At 46.0% G+C, this 17071-nt stretch overlaps 1 protein-coding gene across 2 annotated transcripts; it reads right to left on the reverse strand.

Moving 5' to 3' along the window:
• On the reverse strand, nt 1-17003 carry KAT7 (lysine acetyltransferase 7). Of its 2 annotated transcripts, XM_054014547.1 has the most exons (15): nt 16771-17003; nt 14219-14366; nt 12494-12670; nt 12044-12283; nt 10847-10929; nt 10522-10611; nt 9295-9393; nt 9010-9120; nt 7877-8068; nt 7414-7503; nt 6518-6658; nt 4767-4860; nt 3907-4053; nt 2421-2527; nt 1-1836 (listed from the first exon to the last, which is right to left on the reverse strand). In XM_054014547.1, exons 1-15 carry the CDS (start codon nt 16783-16785, stop codon nt 1735-1737), a joined length of 1836 nt encoding a protein of 611 aa, XP_053870522.1. In that variant the 5' UTR covers nt 16786-17003; the 3' UTR covers nt 1-1734. The 2 variants fall into 2 exon arrangements, with proteins under 2 accessions (XP_053870522.1, XP_053870521.1); XM_054014546.1 differs by lacking the exon at nt 16771-17003 and having other exon boundaries at nt 14219-14405.
• Between the last annotated feature and the right edge of the window lie 68 nt (nt 17004-17071).

Genomic DNA, 17071 nt, shown 5'->3' on the forward strand with positions numbered 1-17071 from the left:
TTGAGCAGAGAACATGCTTTATTGAGAAGTAGATACAGGAATAGCACATTCTACCACATCAGGGGAACAGGGTTTAGCTTGTGTACATGACTGGCCTTCTTCCCCACTCCCCAGAGTTCCACCCTGCCAGATGGTTCCAAGAGAATGTCTTCAGCTACAACGTAGGATCCAAGGGCACTTGACAGCAATCCTCAGTAATGCCCACAAGAATATAAATCCTGTGCCGAGATCTATTTATTTAGGGAGGCAAAGAAAAAGGCACAGCCCACCATGAAAGGGCCCGTAGAGAACTTCTCCACACTGGGAATGGTCAGTGATTAACAAGAAATGGCCCTTACTTACCAGCACAGGGCAAGAGCTTCATTTCAGACACCACACAACAAGAGATCATCGGAAGGGTCTAAATGCAGCTATCACTCACCTCACACCTGTCCCCTCGCAGGAGATAGATGGGAAACACATGGCACAAGGACAGTGGTTATACTTGAAAGCCATTTTACGGAGGTTTATTTTGGTGGTGCAGAGGGGTGTGTGTGTGGGGGGGGTCACTGTTGTTCTACAAGAACAGACAGGATGCACTGTTAACAGAAAAGCAACCATCCATACAGCTAGCCGGAGCCGCTGTTGATGCACAGAATGTATGCTTTAGACAATCCAACAACTGAAGATATTGCTTTATAGACTTTCTGTGGCTGTTTGGACAAGGATATCAAAAATTCACCTGAAATTAATATTTTATTCCTTTAATATAGAGAGAGTCTTTTCAAAAAGCTACAATTCAAAGACTGTTTTAGGAGAACGACTAAGTTGAAATACACTAAACTTGTTTCTATACGTGTAAAGGAAACCACCAACTCCAGCAACAGGAAACCAGTGATATCTGACCTAAGAGGCCTGTACTGCCATGATACCGCACTAACCTCAGGAGAGCCTGCCACACCCAAAAGGGCTACTCTGTAACAGTATGTCACATCACAGTGCTTTCACACTATTAATCTGGACTCTTCCAGGGTAACACCAATGATCACACCACTCACTGACAGGTGCAAGTTGTGCAAGATTCCGAGTGTACAATATTAGCAGTCAGTTTTTGTTACACGAAGACCTGGTATATTATGTGGGGAAGCTCTCTTTAAAGAGGTGTCATGCTCTCTTACTGAAACTAATTGATACATGGGGTAAGGAAGTTCATCAGACAGGATTAGTTATAACAATGCTAAAGTCAGTAAACTGGCAGCATGTTGGGAACCTGCTTGGATGCAGATTTACAACCCTTTCCCCAAACAAAACGTTGATGGAATAATTTGGAGAACAGATTTGTAGACCTTGTTCAAAGGCCACAGAAGCTGTCCTGTCCATTACTTAGAAAGCAGAGTGCCTGCAGGAAGGAACACAAACAGATTATAGGACACGACACAACCTCATTGGAATAAGAACGTGAGGGTAGGACCAGTGACTGGACAGGTACAGTACCAGATATCAGAACTCCTTGGGCCAGTGCTTGGGTCCTATACAGATCCAATCCTTGCAACCTCATTGAGGCCGAAACATAAAGTTCCTCAGAACCAGCGTCTGTGGTGTGCACAAAAGATCTGGGCCAGAACAGTACCAAGGGGAACTGATCTTCCTGGAGGGTACTGTACCAGCCAATCACAACAGCAACAGATACAACAGAGATCCCTAGGGTACTTCCTACTGCTGGGGTTCTTCACTGGCTTCTGGAGTGATGGCCAGTTAAGTTCCCTTGGGAGGGGTCCATTTCAAACAACTGGGATCCATTGTCTTATTGGTGTTTGATCTTTTTGCCTCTTTGGCTATCCATTCGTCAATCAGATCCTGAGAAAGAGAGCATGAAAGGGCAGGTTAAACCAAAGAGAATAATTGATGTGAATTATCCATTGGACAACCCACATGTGAGTCCAACACTCTGGAGATGACCTGCGCGCCATCTGCTTGGTACCACAGAGATGATATGTTGTGAATGGAGCAGCCCATATTACTTTTTAGGAACTCCACTGATAACATAGGTCAGGCTGTCTTCACCTACAGGTGAGAGCCCCAGAAAGGGGAAATTTAAAAAAAAGTGAAGAGGGGAGCTGGGTTTGAGGAGTTGCTTAAGACTAGCAATGGAATTTCCCTATGTCAAAAAACAGCACAGAAGGTGGTTAAAAAGTAGAGGATTTCTACACTAGTTGGGGGGAGGAGGGAAAAAAATCAGACTGGGGACCCACCTGAAACTTTATCAGATATTTTGTTTCGCTTGAAGATTAAAAAGTTCCCTCACCAGAATCAAAGCGCAAGAAAACCCAACACAATGCATAGGGAACGTAGATTAAGATACGATGTTATCCTATGGACCTAACACACAAAGCTGAACTGTACAGCAACAAAAGTGCAGGTGCAGCCACCAGAAGTCTTACCTGTCTCTTTAACACCAGGTGTTTTCCCTTCCAGTACTTGAGCATCTGAAGTGCCTGCAGAGTACTAACGATGTCAACAGGGTTCACTGCAGTCTCCTGGCTGATTTCTGAAAAACAAGATCACAGTCCACAAGAGGATAGACCACCAAGGAATTCCCTCGAGACTGTAGCTGTCGTACTTGTTTAGTTCTCAAATACAACTTCATGTTATGCCGTGCCCACCCTTCATAATTATATCCACAAGATGCCTTGCAAATACTGAGATCTTTTAAGTTTAATGCCAATACTCATTCCTTTACTTCAGCCTGGTCAATGATTAGGGAAGCAGTGTTATCTAGTGGTCAGAGCAGGTACTGGGAGCCCACAGTCCATTCCCAGTTGTGTCACTGACTTGTTATGTGACCTTAGGCAAGTCATCACCTCTGTGCTTCACTTTCCTCATCTGTGAAATGGGAATAATTGTTATCGCCCAAGGGGTGGCTGTGAGGCTTAACTGTTTGTGAAGAACTTTGGAGAACCTTAGATTCTATACAAATTGCTAGTAATGAAGTCTACGTATCTATCACTGCATATAGTTGAAGTATTTTTAGAAATTTTCGGAAATTTCTCCTTAGCCAAATAGTTTTTCCCTTTTGAAATTAATATTCTAAATTAGCGATGCATTTTGTCCTCTAAAGAAAGCCACAACACAAATCACCATCCACCTCCTGGTACTCTCTGTAGCCAGTTGGGATAAGCAGTGACTGAATGCCATTTAGTCAGACCTCAATAGTGACCTCTGTGGAGGAAAACTATAAAGATTTACTGGATTGTCACACAAGTGTCAATTCAGACAAAGACAAGAAGAGAGGCAAAATGACCCCAGCTGGCCACCAGCACCAAACCTCAGAAGAAAACAATTTGGATCTATTGGGAACGAGCGAGAGAATACTCACCACCTACACTGAGTAATGCAGCAATGAAAAGAGTTGATTTTTGAAAGCATAGACATGAGCTAAGCAACAGTCCATGTGCCTGCTGTGTTCCTATTAACTAGATCTGCATAGCATCAGAGGTGTAAAACATTACTCATTTGTATCTAGTTATTCAGGCTGGCTTTTCTGGAGAGGGAGCTGTGCAGGGGAGCTGCTCTGAATGATGCTGACTTTCAAGTTGCTGTTTTGATCCCTATCACTCACTGTTTTTCTTTTTATAAACAAAATTAATTAAGGGCATAAACGTGGGTGCTTTGAGAGTCTTCAAAGCCCAGCAACCTAGCTTAATTTTAAAAACAGTGGGGTGAGACAGCCAGACAAAAACCCATCTAATTACAGTCTAGAGGAGCCACGCCACTTTAAGAACCCCAGTAAGAGAAAGCAACTCACCCATGAGGGTAAAATGGACCAAACGTCAGTCAGGGCAGGTTTGGAGAAAGGGGTGAAGAACAAAGAGCACAGAAACGTTCCTGAACAAGTTCTCTACAAGCTCATTTAGCACTAGAACACACCTTTGATAGAGATCTCTTTGCCTTGGAAATTATGCAGATAACGAAGAAGAACTTCCTTCCAGTAACTACGGTAGCTGATAAGGCCCAAGTCAGACAGCGGGCGTTCTGGAGAGCCAACCTTCTCTTCCACTTTGGAAAGTAAATAACCTGCGAGCAAGAGAAGACGTTTACTCACAGTATACCAGGCTCTCTCCTGACTGTCAACTAGCTACAGTTAACTGCAGGGATTTGTCATCACAGATGCCCAAAAAGCAACATGTGTGTTGCACAAGTTCACCAAGAAATAGTTAATCTGGGGCAGCCAATGCCTCCTAATGCTTTATTAGTAGCACTGGAAAAACAGCTCAAAAGTCTTTTTCCATACAGACAGACCAACTATAGCTAAGTGGTGAACGATTATAATTCAGTCCAGGAAATACTGCTGACTTGCATCATTATCAGTATGATCCGAGACACATTTGGAAAGAACCACAAGAGGCAACTGTGCAGATTTTGTTAGCATAAGTTTCCCTGCAAGGGAGGAACAGTACCTGGATATGAACCATGCTAAAGGCTCTTCTTTTGATTGGCCACTTCTGCACCCACATATCTGTTACAACCCTGCCCTGAATGGCCCCACTGGCGCACACATGCAAAAGAGTGTTCTCAACAGCTCTTCTGGGAGTCAAGGGCACTGATACATTATGTACAAGCTTGGTTTGAAGGAACCTTATCTGACGCAGCTGTGCATTTTTCTGCTTCTCAAAGGTCAGTGCAGGAATACAGTATAGAGACAAAACCTGAACTCTTGAAGATAGAGGGTTTGCCTCATTTCACAGACACGGCTGAAAGATTTTGCCATAACTTTTCCATATACGTACTGAAGTCAATGAGCATTTTGCCATAACCCTGCCTCATGTACTGGGGCATCGTCAGAATACAAGACACATTGTAGTTGAGGAAAGAATTCTTCTCCTGAAAGCAAGAAGAGGGAGGAACTAGATCAGCAGGTCTCAATCTGCACAAACAGCAAGTCTATCACTATTGCAACAAGCCAAACAAGGCAGCACAACTGACGCAATACAAGTTGAGGGAAACAGCAATGCAATAGCCAGCCTGACAACTAACTTTCAATGTGAGCTTCCTCCACCCACCAAGCTGGCTTAGAGTTTATTACTGTATTAACCATTAAACTGGGCATCCACTCTCATGATTGCTAGGAGTAGGATGGAAGGCAAATAGAGCCCTGTCATGAGAGATTGTTGATTTAACCAGGACATTAGGGTAGTGCTGGCACAGCAATCTCTGTTCTGAATCCAACAACCTTCTTAATTGCACATGCAACATAAAGTCAACACTGCATTAGAATGATACACATACTGCACTAGCAAAAAGTTTAATGAGTGAAGAGACCCATTAGGACAACGCAGGATATTTCTTTATGTTTCTTTAGTGCTTTATCCAGTCATAATTTAGGTGGCTTAAGAGACGGAGCTTCCAACACTCTCCTTGGGAGACTATTCTACTGTCTAATGGCTTTCATTTGCTGCAGTTTTTACTCTCTCAGGACAATTGCACCACAGAAACTGCATTTAAGTAAAGACAGCTAGGAAGTGTACTTCACAAAGATGTACTAGGCATTAAAGAAAAAGTCCAGAGACACTTCTGTCTATTAAGGAGGCAACATGGGTGAGCAGACAAGGCACAGAACTATGAGCCAGGAGACCTGGCTTTTACCCTAACTTCTGCCACTGACATGTGGCATGGCCTTGGGCAATTCACTTCACCTTTGTTCCTCAGTTCCCCTACCTCTAAAATGGATATGATATTTTCCCATCTCAAAGTGCTTTATAAAGCTCTAGGGATAAAACGCATTAGAAGTGCTAACTATTATTAGAAAATGAATCTAAATTTATCACAAAGGAATTCATCTCCATTTGAGACAGGGAGATCCTAGCTGACTTGTATACAAGTGATTACGAATTACTGTTTAATATAACAAAGTCTCTTTGCAAAAGTTTGATTTTGCTAGCAATTAGGAAAGCTAAATAGCAAAGCTTCTGTAGTTTAGCTTTGAAATTTTAGCTCTTCCTGGACACTTGGATGTTGGGACGGACCTGTCTGGTTTTAAGATTAAGTTAGATAAGTTTATGGAGGGAATGGTTTAATGGTAAAACATAGTAGCCAAGGAAAACCAAGCAATGGTACGTAAATAGCATAATGGCAAACAGGGGTCAGGCTAGAGACTCTTGCCTACATGCTCGGGGTATTACTGATCCCATATTTGGGGTTGGGAAGGAATTTTCCTCCAGGGTAGATTGGCTGAGCCTCTGGAGGTTTTTCGCCTTCCTCCGCAGCATGGGGCAGGGATCACTAGCAGGAGGGTTGAAGTCACTAAAACACAGGATTAGGGACTTCAACGGCACAGTCCAGGGAAGGGTCTTGTGGCCTGCAGCATGCAGGGGGTCAGACCAGATGATCATAATGGTCCCTTCTGACCTTAAAGTCTATGAGTCTATGAGTCTATGGGACTTGTAGAAAACTGAGGAGTGAGGGTTTGCACAGATGACCTCTGTCTTGAGCTACAGCATTAATACAGGTTTACATATATTGGTGGTTGATTTCTACTGACCTTGGAGAAATACCCTATCAGGTGGCAGCCAGTGTTGTCAGCTTCTGTCATGACATAGAAGAGGAAGGGTTCAACATCGTAATACAGAGTCTTATGATCCAAGAAAAGCTTCGCCAGCAAGCACAGGTTTTGGCAGTAGATCTGGAAGCAGAAGGAGAATCTGACACACCTGTTTGTCATGGTGCAGCATCTCTGAAAGAGAACCCCTTCCACTTTTGAAAGGATGGGAACTGTAACAAAATACAGATTAGAGTAGATCTGTTCTTCCACCAAACGTGCGTCTTCTCAAAACAGCTTCATTCCTAGCCATGGCAACAAAACCCCTCAATACCAGTTTCTAGCAGGGCTTAGAAGGGTCTTCCACTATAGCAATGGGTCTAGCCATTTGGAGGCAACTGTACCACTTCACTAGACTAAGCCCTCGGTTGTACCTGCCAGTACACATGCTAGTCAATTGTGAATGCTCTAACCAGCAATGGAGCTGGGTTGCTCCGCTGCAGTTTATAGCACTCGTAACTGAACGGGAGACAGGCAGTGGTGGCATGAGTCCAGGAACGGTGGGTACTCATTAAGGTTCAGAAGGGGAACTGATCATACAATTGACAGCAGCTCCTGCACTAGTACTTGTATGTGAACAAGCTGATGGAACCATGGACTTGCAGGAGGGCTGAATAACAACCACAAGGAAGATGCAGATAGACATTATTCAGGTGCACTGTTGCAAGAACCATCCAGTGCATTAAGGGGCAGTGGAGGCATTAACACCCCTTCTGGAATCAGAGGGAAAGAGGCCATGACCTCCTGCTTCTCTACAGTGTAAGGCAGGCGACATATAAAGTGCATTAGAAAGGTGAACACCAGAAGCAAGACTGTGCCACCATTGCAATTCCAGTTACCTTGTTCTTTTTCCCATCCACTTCAAACACCGAAATGGAGCCTTTGCGGTAAATTTCGTCCCCTGGTGGATGTTTCCAGACACATTTTGCCTACAAGAAAATGACAGTCAAAGTTAGGGTAACAATACTGCTCTAGCAGCTGCTTTGAAAGCAGAAAGAGCCTCTTGGATACAGTATAAGTGTTCCTAACAGGGAAACATTCATTCCTGGTCAGCTACAATGAGAAACTGGATTCCCAGCCCCCACTCCTACTTCACTGCGGTCCATCCAGCTGGCCCAGGGATTCAGACAATCTGAGAAAACCTGTCTTCCTTTCAAAGCTGTGCAGAGCACTTAGCATTCAGGCAGGCAGGCTCCCAAAGGGACTATTCGAGCCCAAAACAGCTACTTTGTTTTGACGTGTTTTCATTATACTTCCAATCTCCAAACCTAAGGAGCTGGGGAACTATCACCAAGGATTTACCATGTGTCTGCGCAGTATTGTCTGACTCTTCATGTATTTGAGGCAGAACTCGCACATGTAGAGGCGTCCCAACCGAGCATACTCTTCTGGATAGGGAGAATGATACCAGGTGTCCAGCTCATAGCGGCCAAAGGCAATCGTTTTAATCATGTTGCTGCCTTCTGTGATCTGGCCCTGAAGCCGCAACTTCTCCTATCAGCGGAAGGAATAGAGGAAACGTAATAAAAAAGGAAAGAGAAAAACAAACATTTATTTCCCTTCTGTGAGCCTCTTCCAAAGCCATCTTACAAAATGCAAATCCCCACGGAGCCCTCCATGCTAGCTTGACACATATTAACAAGTTTCTTGTCATGCCGGTCTGGCCTGTGATCTCCAGGACCTCACATCACTCAACCTTACCTTGGATGGTTAACTTGAAACAAATTTACCCTCCAGGCCCACTTTGTATTTTCTCCCTCCCACAAGGGGAAAAGGGTCACTGACCATTCTGGTCGAGGTGGCCCCAAGGTACCACCAGAGCCCATCAAAATTGCTTCTGGATCAGCTTTGGGGGTGGGAAGCGGCATCTCAAGAAGCTGTTATCAGTCTAGCTTAAGACACAGTTCTGAACTCCAGGATGGCAGCGCGCTGATAGGCTGGCCTCTTGCAGAGCATTTTAAACTCTCAACTCAATCAATACTCAGCTATTGTTTCAATGTGTGAAGCTGTTGCCCATTCTGCCCAGGAACACATTGATCTTCTCTCACAGGAGGAAAGCTGCAAATGAGCACTTGATAAATGGGATTGAATCACTCTCTTGCCTCAGAACTCTTGCAGTGTCCAAGACTGGAAATGCACAGCTCCAGCTGTACTGTGGGCAAATTCATTGTTGTCAGACACCTCTAGACTCCTTATATTTTTAAGACCTAAATACAGGAAGACAGTCAGCCCTGGTGTAACTCCACTGACTTGGCTCTTATTTTGAACATGTTACACTCTGCATTCTAGTGCCATTTACTCTTTGCATCGTTCAGAGGTGGTTCTTCTCACACACTCTCACTCATCAGCATAAACACTGCAGACTGTGGGGACGTTCAGCTCTTGGAAAAGCAAAGGCCGCTGCTAGCAGACATGTTAAGGATTAGGAGTCTCACCAGGTCTTCAGAGGCCCGTGCTTGTGCTCTTCGGAAAAGCTCTAGGTCATACTCGCTAGTCAGGTTTTCCAAGAGGGGTTCTCTGGTGTTGCCATAGGTTTGTCTGTGTTCCTGAAAAAGTTAAATATTAGGAGCTTTAAACCTCTGAATGATCTATGCCAACCCTGGGCTGCTGAATGCCACAGCCTTGTTTGCCCAGCAGTCTGCAGGATGAGTGGAAAGCAAAATCTCCATATGCTTGTGGCATACTATAGAAAGGAACGAAAGTAAATTTTGCTGTCATACCATGTACTTTTCTTTCTGCTCCTTGGTTAGTCCCGCATTTCTTTTCTTCCTCAGCTCTGCTACCTTCTCTTTGTACCGCAGCTGTCTCTCTGTCGGTGCCTGAAAGAGAGAAGCTAGGAATAGTCAATGCACTTAGCTTACTTCAAACATTGCCCGTATCCTTTCCGTTCTAAAGGACTCAACATTCCATGCGTTCCCCCTTTCATCAAGTCTTTCTCCCCTGAAGGGTACGTTCAGTTGATTGCTCGTCACCAATAGCTAGGAAGGGCAATATGAAATCACAAGGCAACATAAAGGAATATAGAGTATGTTACATGAGCAATGGGTTGATAATGTGTGCTAGCTGCATCTTCCATTAAAAAAAAGTGTTTAAATGAGTTTTATGAATTTCAAAGCTCATGAGAGAACACAGATTAGAGACAGGCAGAGCGCAGACATGTAAAGGGCAGAGTCCCCTTTCTTCCCCAGGCCTGTTAGTGCGCCTCAATCCCAATGCACAGAACCATACTCTGTCTATCTGGGATTTTATCATGTGAACCAATATTCCTTGGAAACAGACTCAGGTCAAACTTGTTACAAAAATAAACTCATCTAGATTTGAACCCAAGTGTCCAAAATTTGAGAAGCATGAACCACTGAAGGCCTTCTCTTTGGTTTAGCAGAAGGTATACTGACCAATGAGTTTCTGTAGAAACACCTTTGCTCTGCATTTCAAAAAGCACGAACAGAGAATAATCTCTCAGAACAGCCACTGCCTATTTTGCATAACTATAATAGATTGGTGGATTATGATGTTTCCTATAGCAATCAAGGCCAGCCACATCCCATGTTCTCACCAGCAACCAGGGTTTTTTTTTTTTGGAGATATCCTATCTCCTAGAACTGGAAGGGACCTTGAAAGATCATCGAGTCCAGCCCCCTGCCTTCACTAGCAGGACCAAGTATGGATTTTGCCCCAGATCCCTAAGTGGCCCCCTCAAGGATTGAACTCACAACCCTGGGTTTAGCATGCCAATGCTCAAACCACTGAGCTATCCCTCCCCTGCTCCAAACCCTCATCTCATGATTACAATGGAGAGGATAATGGTGCACGAGGGCCCAGCACAAAGCCCATTTCAAAGATGAATCAGGAAGCAGAATGCAAGAGTTCTAATCACAAAAGCTTGAAGGCCCAAACTGAGGTTTCGCACCTGGAATTGGGACACTGCTTATGCAGAGAATGCATACCTGATGTCTGGTGGCATGCCTGTTGTTGTCATCCTGTCTGTGGGACAGCATCCTCTCCTCGATCTGTTTATCTCGGCTCTGCGCTCTCACCTGGAAATCAGAAAAAAAGCCCTCAAAGCATGTGAGGAGTCTTTTTCCAGTTCCCCTTTGAATTCCAGTATACAGAATGCACACCGTGACACAAATATGCACTGCTGTTTCATGTCTAAAGTGAGACTACACTTCGAGCATAATAACCATCAGTTTAACGCTGGGCTATTAATGACAGGCCTTGACATCTCGTACTGTAAAAGCAGAATGAAAACAGAAGAAGAGAGAAAGTTACCTTGCACTCATCTGCTGAGAGATTATGATATAGTGGGCATCCTGATATGGAAAAGTGTCTCTCATGCTTCCCCGTTAGGTGTCCTGTGGAGAACCAGAGAAAAAACCTTACAGCCAGTAAGTAAAAAAGCCAATAATTAAAGCATCTTTAGATCAGGTGGTTAGACACTGTGGCTAGGTTTCAAAGAGGGGCTAAATAAGTTTATTACCCGTAAAACAGGACGAAGAAACCTCATGATTCACAAGATAAGCTGTAGGGGCCAAAAAGGAAACCCAAATATACACACTACACCACATTATCATGTTAGATCATCTTCCTTCCAAGTATCCTGCTTCTGGCAGTAACAAGGGTCTTACCTCAAGAACCCTATATTTTCCCCAAGCCTTTATGTTGATAACCCATCTCCTTTCTGACGGATCAATTTCCCGTCACATCACATCCATTCCCCTTGTACTCTTACCCCTCCTCTGCAGGGTGCAAGAATTCCAAAAGGATTTACTAGGATTGGAACCAACAAATTTCACCGATGTTCCATCCAGAATACCGCAAGATATCACAGCACTGACACGCATTGCCCACCTCAAGTGAGAAAGGGTATTTCAAAATCCATGGCCCATTCAGTTGCTCTCTTTGCTGAGAAACTATTAAAAAGGGGGCAACTGAAGTTCGCGTAGGAGGAAACTGAAGCAAGATCAAAACTATTTCCACATATGCCAAAGAGCCAACAGGTGGCACAGCATCCAGTCACTATTAACGGACTGGATCTCAACTACTGACCTAGAAGAATATTCCATTGACCTTCCAGGCCCAACGCTGCAGAGAATTTTGCACTAAGCTCAGAGCTTTTTGTACAAGTGATAGTGCATTGTGAGAACTCCACTGATCTGGGTGCAGATAGAGAAACTTGGAAAACATCAGCACTGTAACCATCCATTCTCAGGCTTTTCTTCTCCTCACCACCCTCAACTATTTCTGGCTAAAAGACACCCCTGAAAAGTATGTACTGCTGGCGTGTTCTAGTCCCCCCAAGTGGTTTTCTATTTCAACCACTCAACAAATACCCTGATCCCAATAAAATGCAAGCTGCTAAGACATACTATTCCATCCAGTGGGAGTTCTCAACCCTGTGAAACGCGGGCTACCGAGCCCAATGTCAGAAATGGAAGGGAGAGGAACTAATCTTGGAGCTGACTTTACCTAGGGAGTTGCAACCAGGCGTGGGACACTTCATGTTGAAGTTGTAGCTTTCATGGAAACGGCGGCGCTTGGGGCGGTGAGATAGGTCACTTCCAGAATCCTTCATGGACATGTCCTTGGCAATGCTCTCATCATGGGACACATTTGGACTAGATATATCTATGTCAGACTCTGAAGAGGGGGCATTCCCAGTTGGGGTGCGCGGTGGAGACTCGTCATGATCCACTGCATTTTTGGTATCTGAATGAGAGTTGAGATGTTATAGATTTGCATGAAGGGAAGCTTACAAAGAAATGAATTACGTGACTTCACACAGCCACCTGCTGCAAACCCTCATTCTTAGGGCCCTGCATTAAACCATCAGTCTCATAGGGCTGGTCTCCGAGAGAAAGCACACCACTTGGCTGACATCGTCCTGCAAGCACTCAAAGCCACACCTCACTCCCGTACCTCTATCAGAGAAGTCGACCACTTGCTCTGTTTCTGATCCAGATGAGCGGGTCTGTCGGAGTGGGTATTTTTTTGGAGTCACAGGGGTGGGTTGTTGTTGACTGCGGGTCACCCTCCTAGTAGAATAGGCAGGCTCCTCTGTGCCAAAGGATGGCGGATTACGAACTGGACTGGAATCTAGTTTAATAAACAATAAAAAACCAAATTAATTGAGGGTAACCACTACCAATCACGAACGTGCCTCCCCGCCTGATCCCAAAGCCAGGGTCAAATTATCTCTGGTTCTGCTCCTATCAACAATCCAAACTACAGGTTCAACATCATCTGACAGCTTGACCCCAATATCAAGGTATCTCTTCCAACACCATTGATACATCTACTAGCATCGAGATCTGTTCTGTTCGTCTAAGCTGCCCTCTTTCACAGTTTTACAGACACTATGAGCCACCAACAATCTGAGGAATGAGGCACAAAGTCAACTTGCTCTGTACTCCATCATTTATCCAATGGTTACAAACCATCTCCCACTGAGAAAGAGAAAAAGCTGCCTGTGAAGATGAGGATCATTACTAGTTAGATCAGCCCTCTGTATACCACAGCTGCTTTTGGTGCACGGCAATAGAGTTGGGACCCTGCATGTAACCTTCCAGCATTACCACCCTTAATAAAGATTCTCATGCAGCAAATTCTCCAGCAAAAAATGTATTTTTCCTTTTAATTACTGTCAGCCAAGATCAGCAGTCCTTAAGTCAACTATGAGAAAGTGGAAAAGTAAAATGTACCTTCTGTCTAGATGCCAAAATGTAGAAACTTGCAAAATATGCCCCACTGACACAATATATTGGTTACACTGTATTACACAACAGGCTTTCAACTAATCTAAAAATACACTCCTCCTCACAGCACAGAGCCTCAACTTCTATTTCTGAGCACCTCCAAGCAGCCTGAAGTCTCCAAATACCAACTTCCCTCTTTCTGTCTTGTTATTTATATGCTGTTCTCATCACCGTGATATTACTAAGCTAAAATTCAGGAGAAAAAGCCCTGAGGTCCAGTTTCAGGGATGTGGTTACAATGAAGCCATAACAGAACAGCAAATTCCAGGTGTGCCAGGCCTTTCTGCAAAGGCATGTTTTGAACATTTCTTTTGATTACAATACAAACAGCTGTTCCTTTAAATAACTCAAGCGACTTAGAAATTTTGGGAACGTTCATTCATGTGAATGATACGTAGCACTTCTATATAACTACTCGCTTAAGAATCTTTAAGTGCACCAAAACCACTAAACTGAGCATCACAAACGTTTATATTGGGTAGGCAGCATCCATTATACACATAAGGAAACTGAGTTAGAGAGGTCAAGTGACTTTTTAAAGGTCTCAGAAAATCAGTGGCAAAGCTAAGAATAGAACCTAAGGATTCCAACTGCCAATGCCTTTAACTACGAGACAACACTACCTTTCAGATCAGGGAATAGATAGGAGGTCAGACTTCCGACCCCCTGTTTAATCATTAGATTGAACAGCCTCATTTATATAATGCATCCTTGCAATGCCTTTGTTCCTTTCCCTGGCACACCTGTATTCAATGAGAAAAAATAATGAATGGGATTAACTAATGTGAAGGTATAGATTCACTGAAATTCCTTTAAGTATTACCAAGCCAAGAATATTGTGACTGCCCAGCCAGCTGCATCTGGTGGGGCTAGGAAGAAAGGCATTTACCTTGAGAGCTCTGACTGAGCCTGGCTGAGGAACGGGTCACGCGGGCGGATCTTCGCGACGTGCCATCGCTTTCAGAGCTGTCTGTGTGCTCAGGATCTGTAGAGAAATCGGAGTCTTCGGTTCCATCTGAACTACTGCCTGCATTCCTCTGTAACACCACAGACCCAGACATTAGCACAGGAGCACTTCTACTTGTATACTTGTATTAATACTAGAAATAAGAGAATATTTGATGCTAGAAAGATCATTTCAATACACAACAAAAACAAACTAATGGCTTTCAGGTAGTTTGCTCTGGAGGAAAAGCTCGCTTTAGTACAATAAACATGAGATATCAGACAGTACCATCCATAACACAGGATTTTTGCAAACAGATCAAGTCCCTAAAACTACAGATGACACTAATTTCATTTTAGAAGAACATACTTGAAGTTTCAAGCAATTCAGACATTAGCTCCCTAATTTAACAAAAAGGTTCCAGACTGACTGCTCTCTTTCCAGGGCTCTCACTACACCACTAAATAAATTAATGGAGATATCCCATCTCCTAGAACTGGAAGGGATCCTGAAAGGTCATTGAGTCCAGCCCCCTGCCTTCACTAGCAGGACCAAGTACTGATTTTGCCCTAGATCCCTAAGTGGCCCCCTCAAGGATTGAACTCCCAACCCTGGGTTTAGCAGGCCAATGCTCAAACCACTGAGCTCTCCCTCCCCCCATACTACACATAAGCAGCAGTGCTTCCCCTTTATCCGCTGAAAGCCTGCTCTTGCAAGAAAGTGAGACAGCAGAGCCAAAGCCCAGCAGAGTTAGCAGTGGGAAAGATGGGAATCAAGACTACATATTCTAACCAAATGACCATTCCACTTGCCCCACTGGGGCAGGGTTTGGGGTCCGGAGTGGGAGTGATGTGAAACAAAGCCCAGGACTGAGTGAACATGCCATGGCAGGTTGATGAATGCAGGTGCATCACCCTGAGTCTTCTAGATGCTCCTATATACAGGGAGTCCCAGCTACAACCCTGGGATTTGGGAAGGAGGAAGGTGAAGGAACCCAGGGGAATCTGAGGGGAGTATAAGGGGTAGCTGATGAAGTTCATCAAGGGTGAGCTTTGGCAGTGCACAATTGTGTGGTGTAGAGGGGGGAATGGGGGAGGGGTGAGATAAAAGCAATCCTGTGGGAGTGGTATAGCAGGAATAGCTAAAGCAACCCACGGTGGGGGTACGTTTAGGGCATAGAGGGAAATATGGGGGAAGAAATAAGGCCAAGGGTAGGAGGGTGGCATAGAGCTAAGCATGGGGAGAGCTAAGACAGTCAGGGTGGTAGTACAGGAGAGTGCACAGGGGGGGGGAATTAATGCAGCCCCATGCAAAGGTCTTCCCTGGGGTACATTAACTCCGCCAGCTATTTGCTTCGTTTTACAACAGGCTACATCAAAAGCACTGGTGAAGTCAGTACCAACGCAAATGTCCTACAATGATTTGTTTATACTGCTCTACATACTAATACACTGACACGGAAGTACACTATTTTCTGTGCCAACGGATTCATTTGATCATTATAGGGCAAAAATGAGACAGGCAGGCGGCAGCCACGTCCCGGGACTAGTGGGGCTGTGACACGTGGGTGGGTTTAGGTCTGGATTTTGCAAGCAAGTCGTTTTTAAGGGAGGTGACACTTGGGGGCCCGCAAGCCCAACCAGACTCCTGCCAGGGGTCCAGGGGTCTGGGAAGGGGGGGAGCCGCTGCTCCAGGGCGGGGAGTCAGGCGATCCCGGCCTGGGGGTGCCCTGGAGGGGAGGATGGGGAAGGCCAAGGCCATCTGGGGGAGCCACGGGGGCTCCATCAAGCGCTACACCCCTGTCCCTGGCTTGGGCACGGGGCGGCCCTACGTATCCCGGCCGCAGCCGCTTTGTTTTGCCCCCGCCGCGTTACCGTTCCCTCAGGCGCGCTCCCCCGCCTGCCCCAACCAATCACGGTGGAAGAGGGGCGGGGCGGATAGGCATCCTCTCCAATAGAAGCGTTAATGAGAAAGAGGCGCGGCCCCCGGGCGTGACTGACGGGAAATGCCGGCCTATCCGCGTGCATCTCGCGGTCACAGACCCAACCATTCAGGGAGGACCGATTGAATGGGAGGGAAGGGAGAGCGAACGGGAGAAACAAGGCACGCGTGGGGAGGTGACGGTAGGGGGCGGAGAGGGGCAGCAATGACGTCCAATCGGCGTCCAGCTGTGCCGCAAGGAGGAGCCAATCGACGACCAGGTCTCCAAGTAGGTGTCCAATCAGAAAGGCAAGAAGGCGGAACGTGCGCCAAGAGGGGGAAGGGGAAAAGATGACCGTTGGGGCGATGAGCGATAGCAGCGGTGACCAATCAGTGCTCAGCAGGCCCTACTGGGGAGCCATTCAGGTTGCAAGATGGGCGGGCGCAGGGGGCTGAAGGCCGCTATTTTCGCTCGGTTTTCATGGCTGTAGGGGGCTGTTCGGTGGGGGGCAAACGGGATCTAACCGCCCTTTCCCGCCCCAGGGCCTTTCCCGCCCGCCCGGCCCTGTACTCACCTTCCTGCGCGGCATCCTTGGTGGGGGTGGGGGCGGGGGCAGCGAAGGCAGTTGGTCTCCGGTGCCCCCGGCCCGGGAAGCGGCGGTAGCCGCCGCGTTAGCACCGGTGGGCTCCGTGGTGACAGCCGTGTCTCTCGTGCTCTCTCGCTGACGGTCACGCCGCGCCAGGCCGCTCCTCCGCCGCCAACAGCCCCTGTTCCCAGCTAGGTCCCTCACGCTTCCGCCGGGACACGGTCCACACCCCCGTCACGTGACTCAGATCTCGCCTCACGCCAGCGGCCGCCGCCATCTTGGATTCGGA

This window comes from Malaclemys terrapin, chromosome 25, assembly GCF_027887155.1.
Source record: "Malaclemys terrapin pileata isolate rMalTer1 chromosome 25, rMalTer1.hap1, whole genome shotgun sequence".
Classification (NCBI taxonomy): Eukaryota; Metazoa; Chordata; order Testudines; family Emydidae; genus Malaclemys; species Malaclemys terrapin.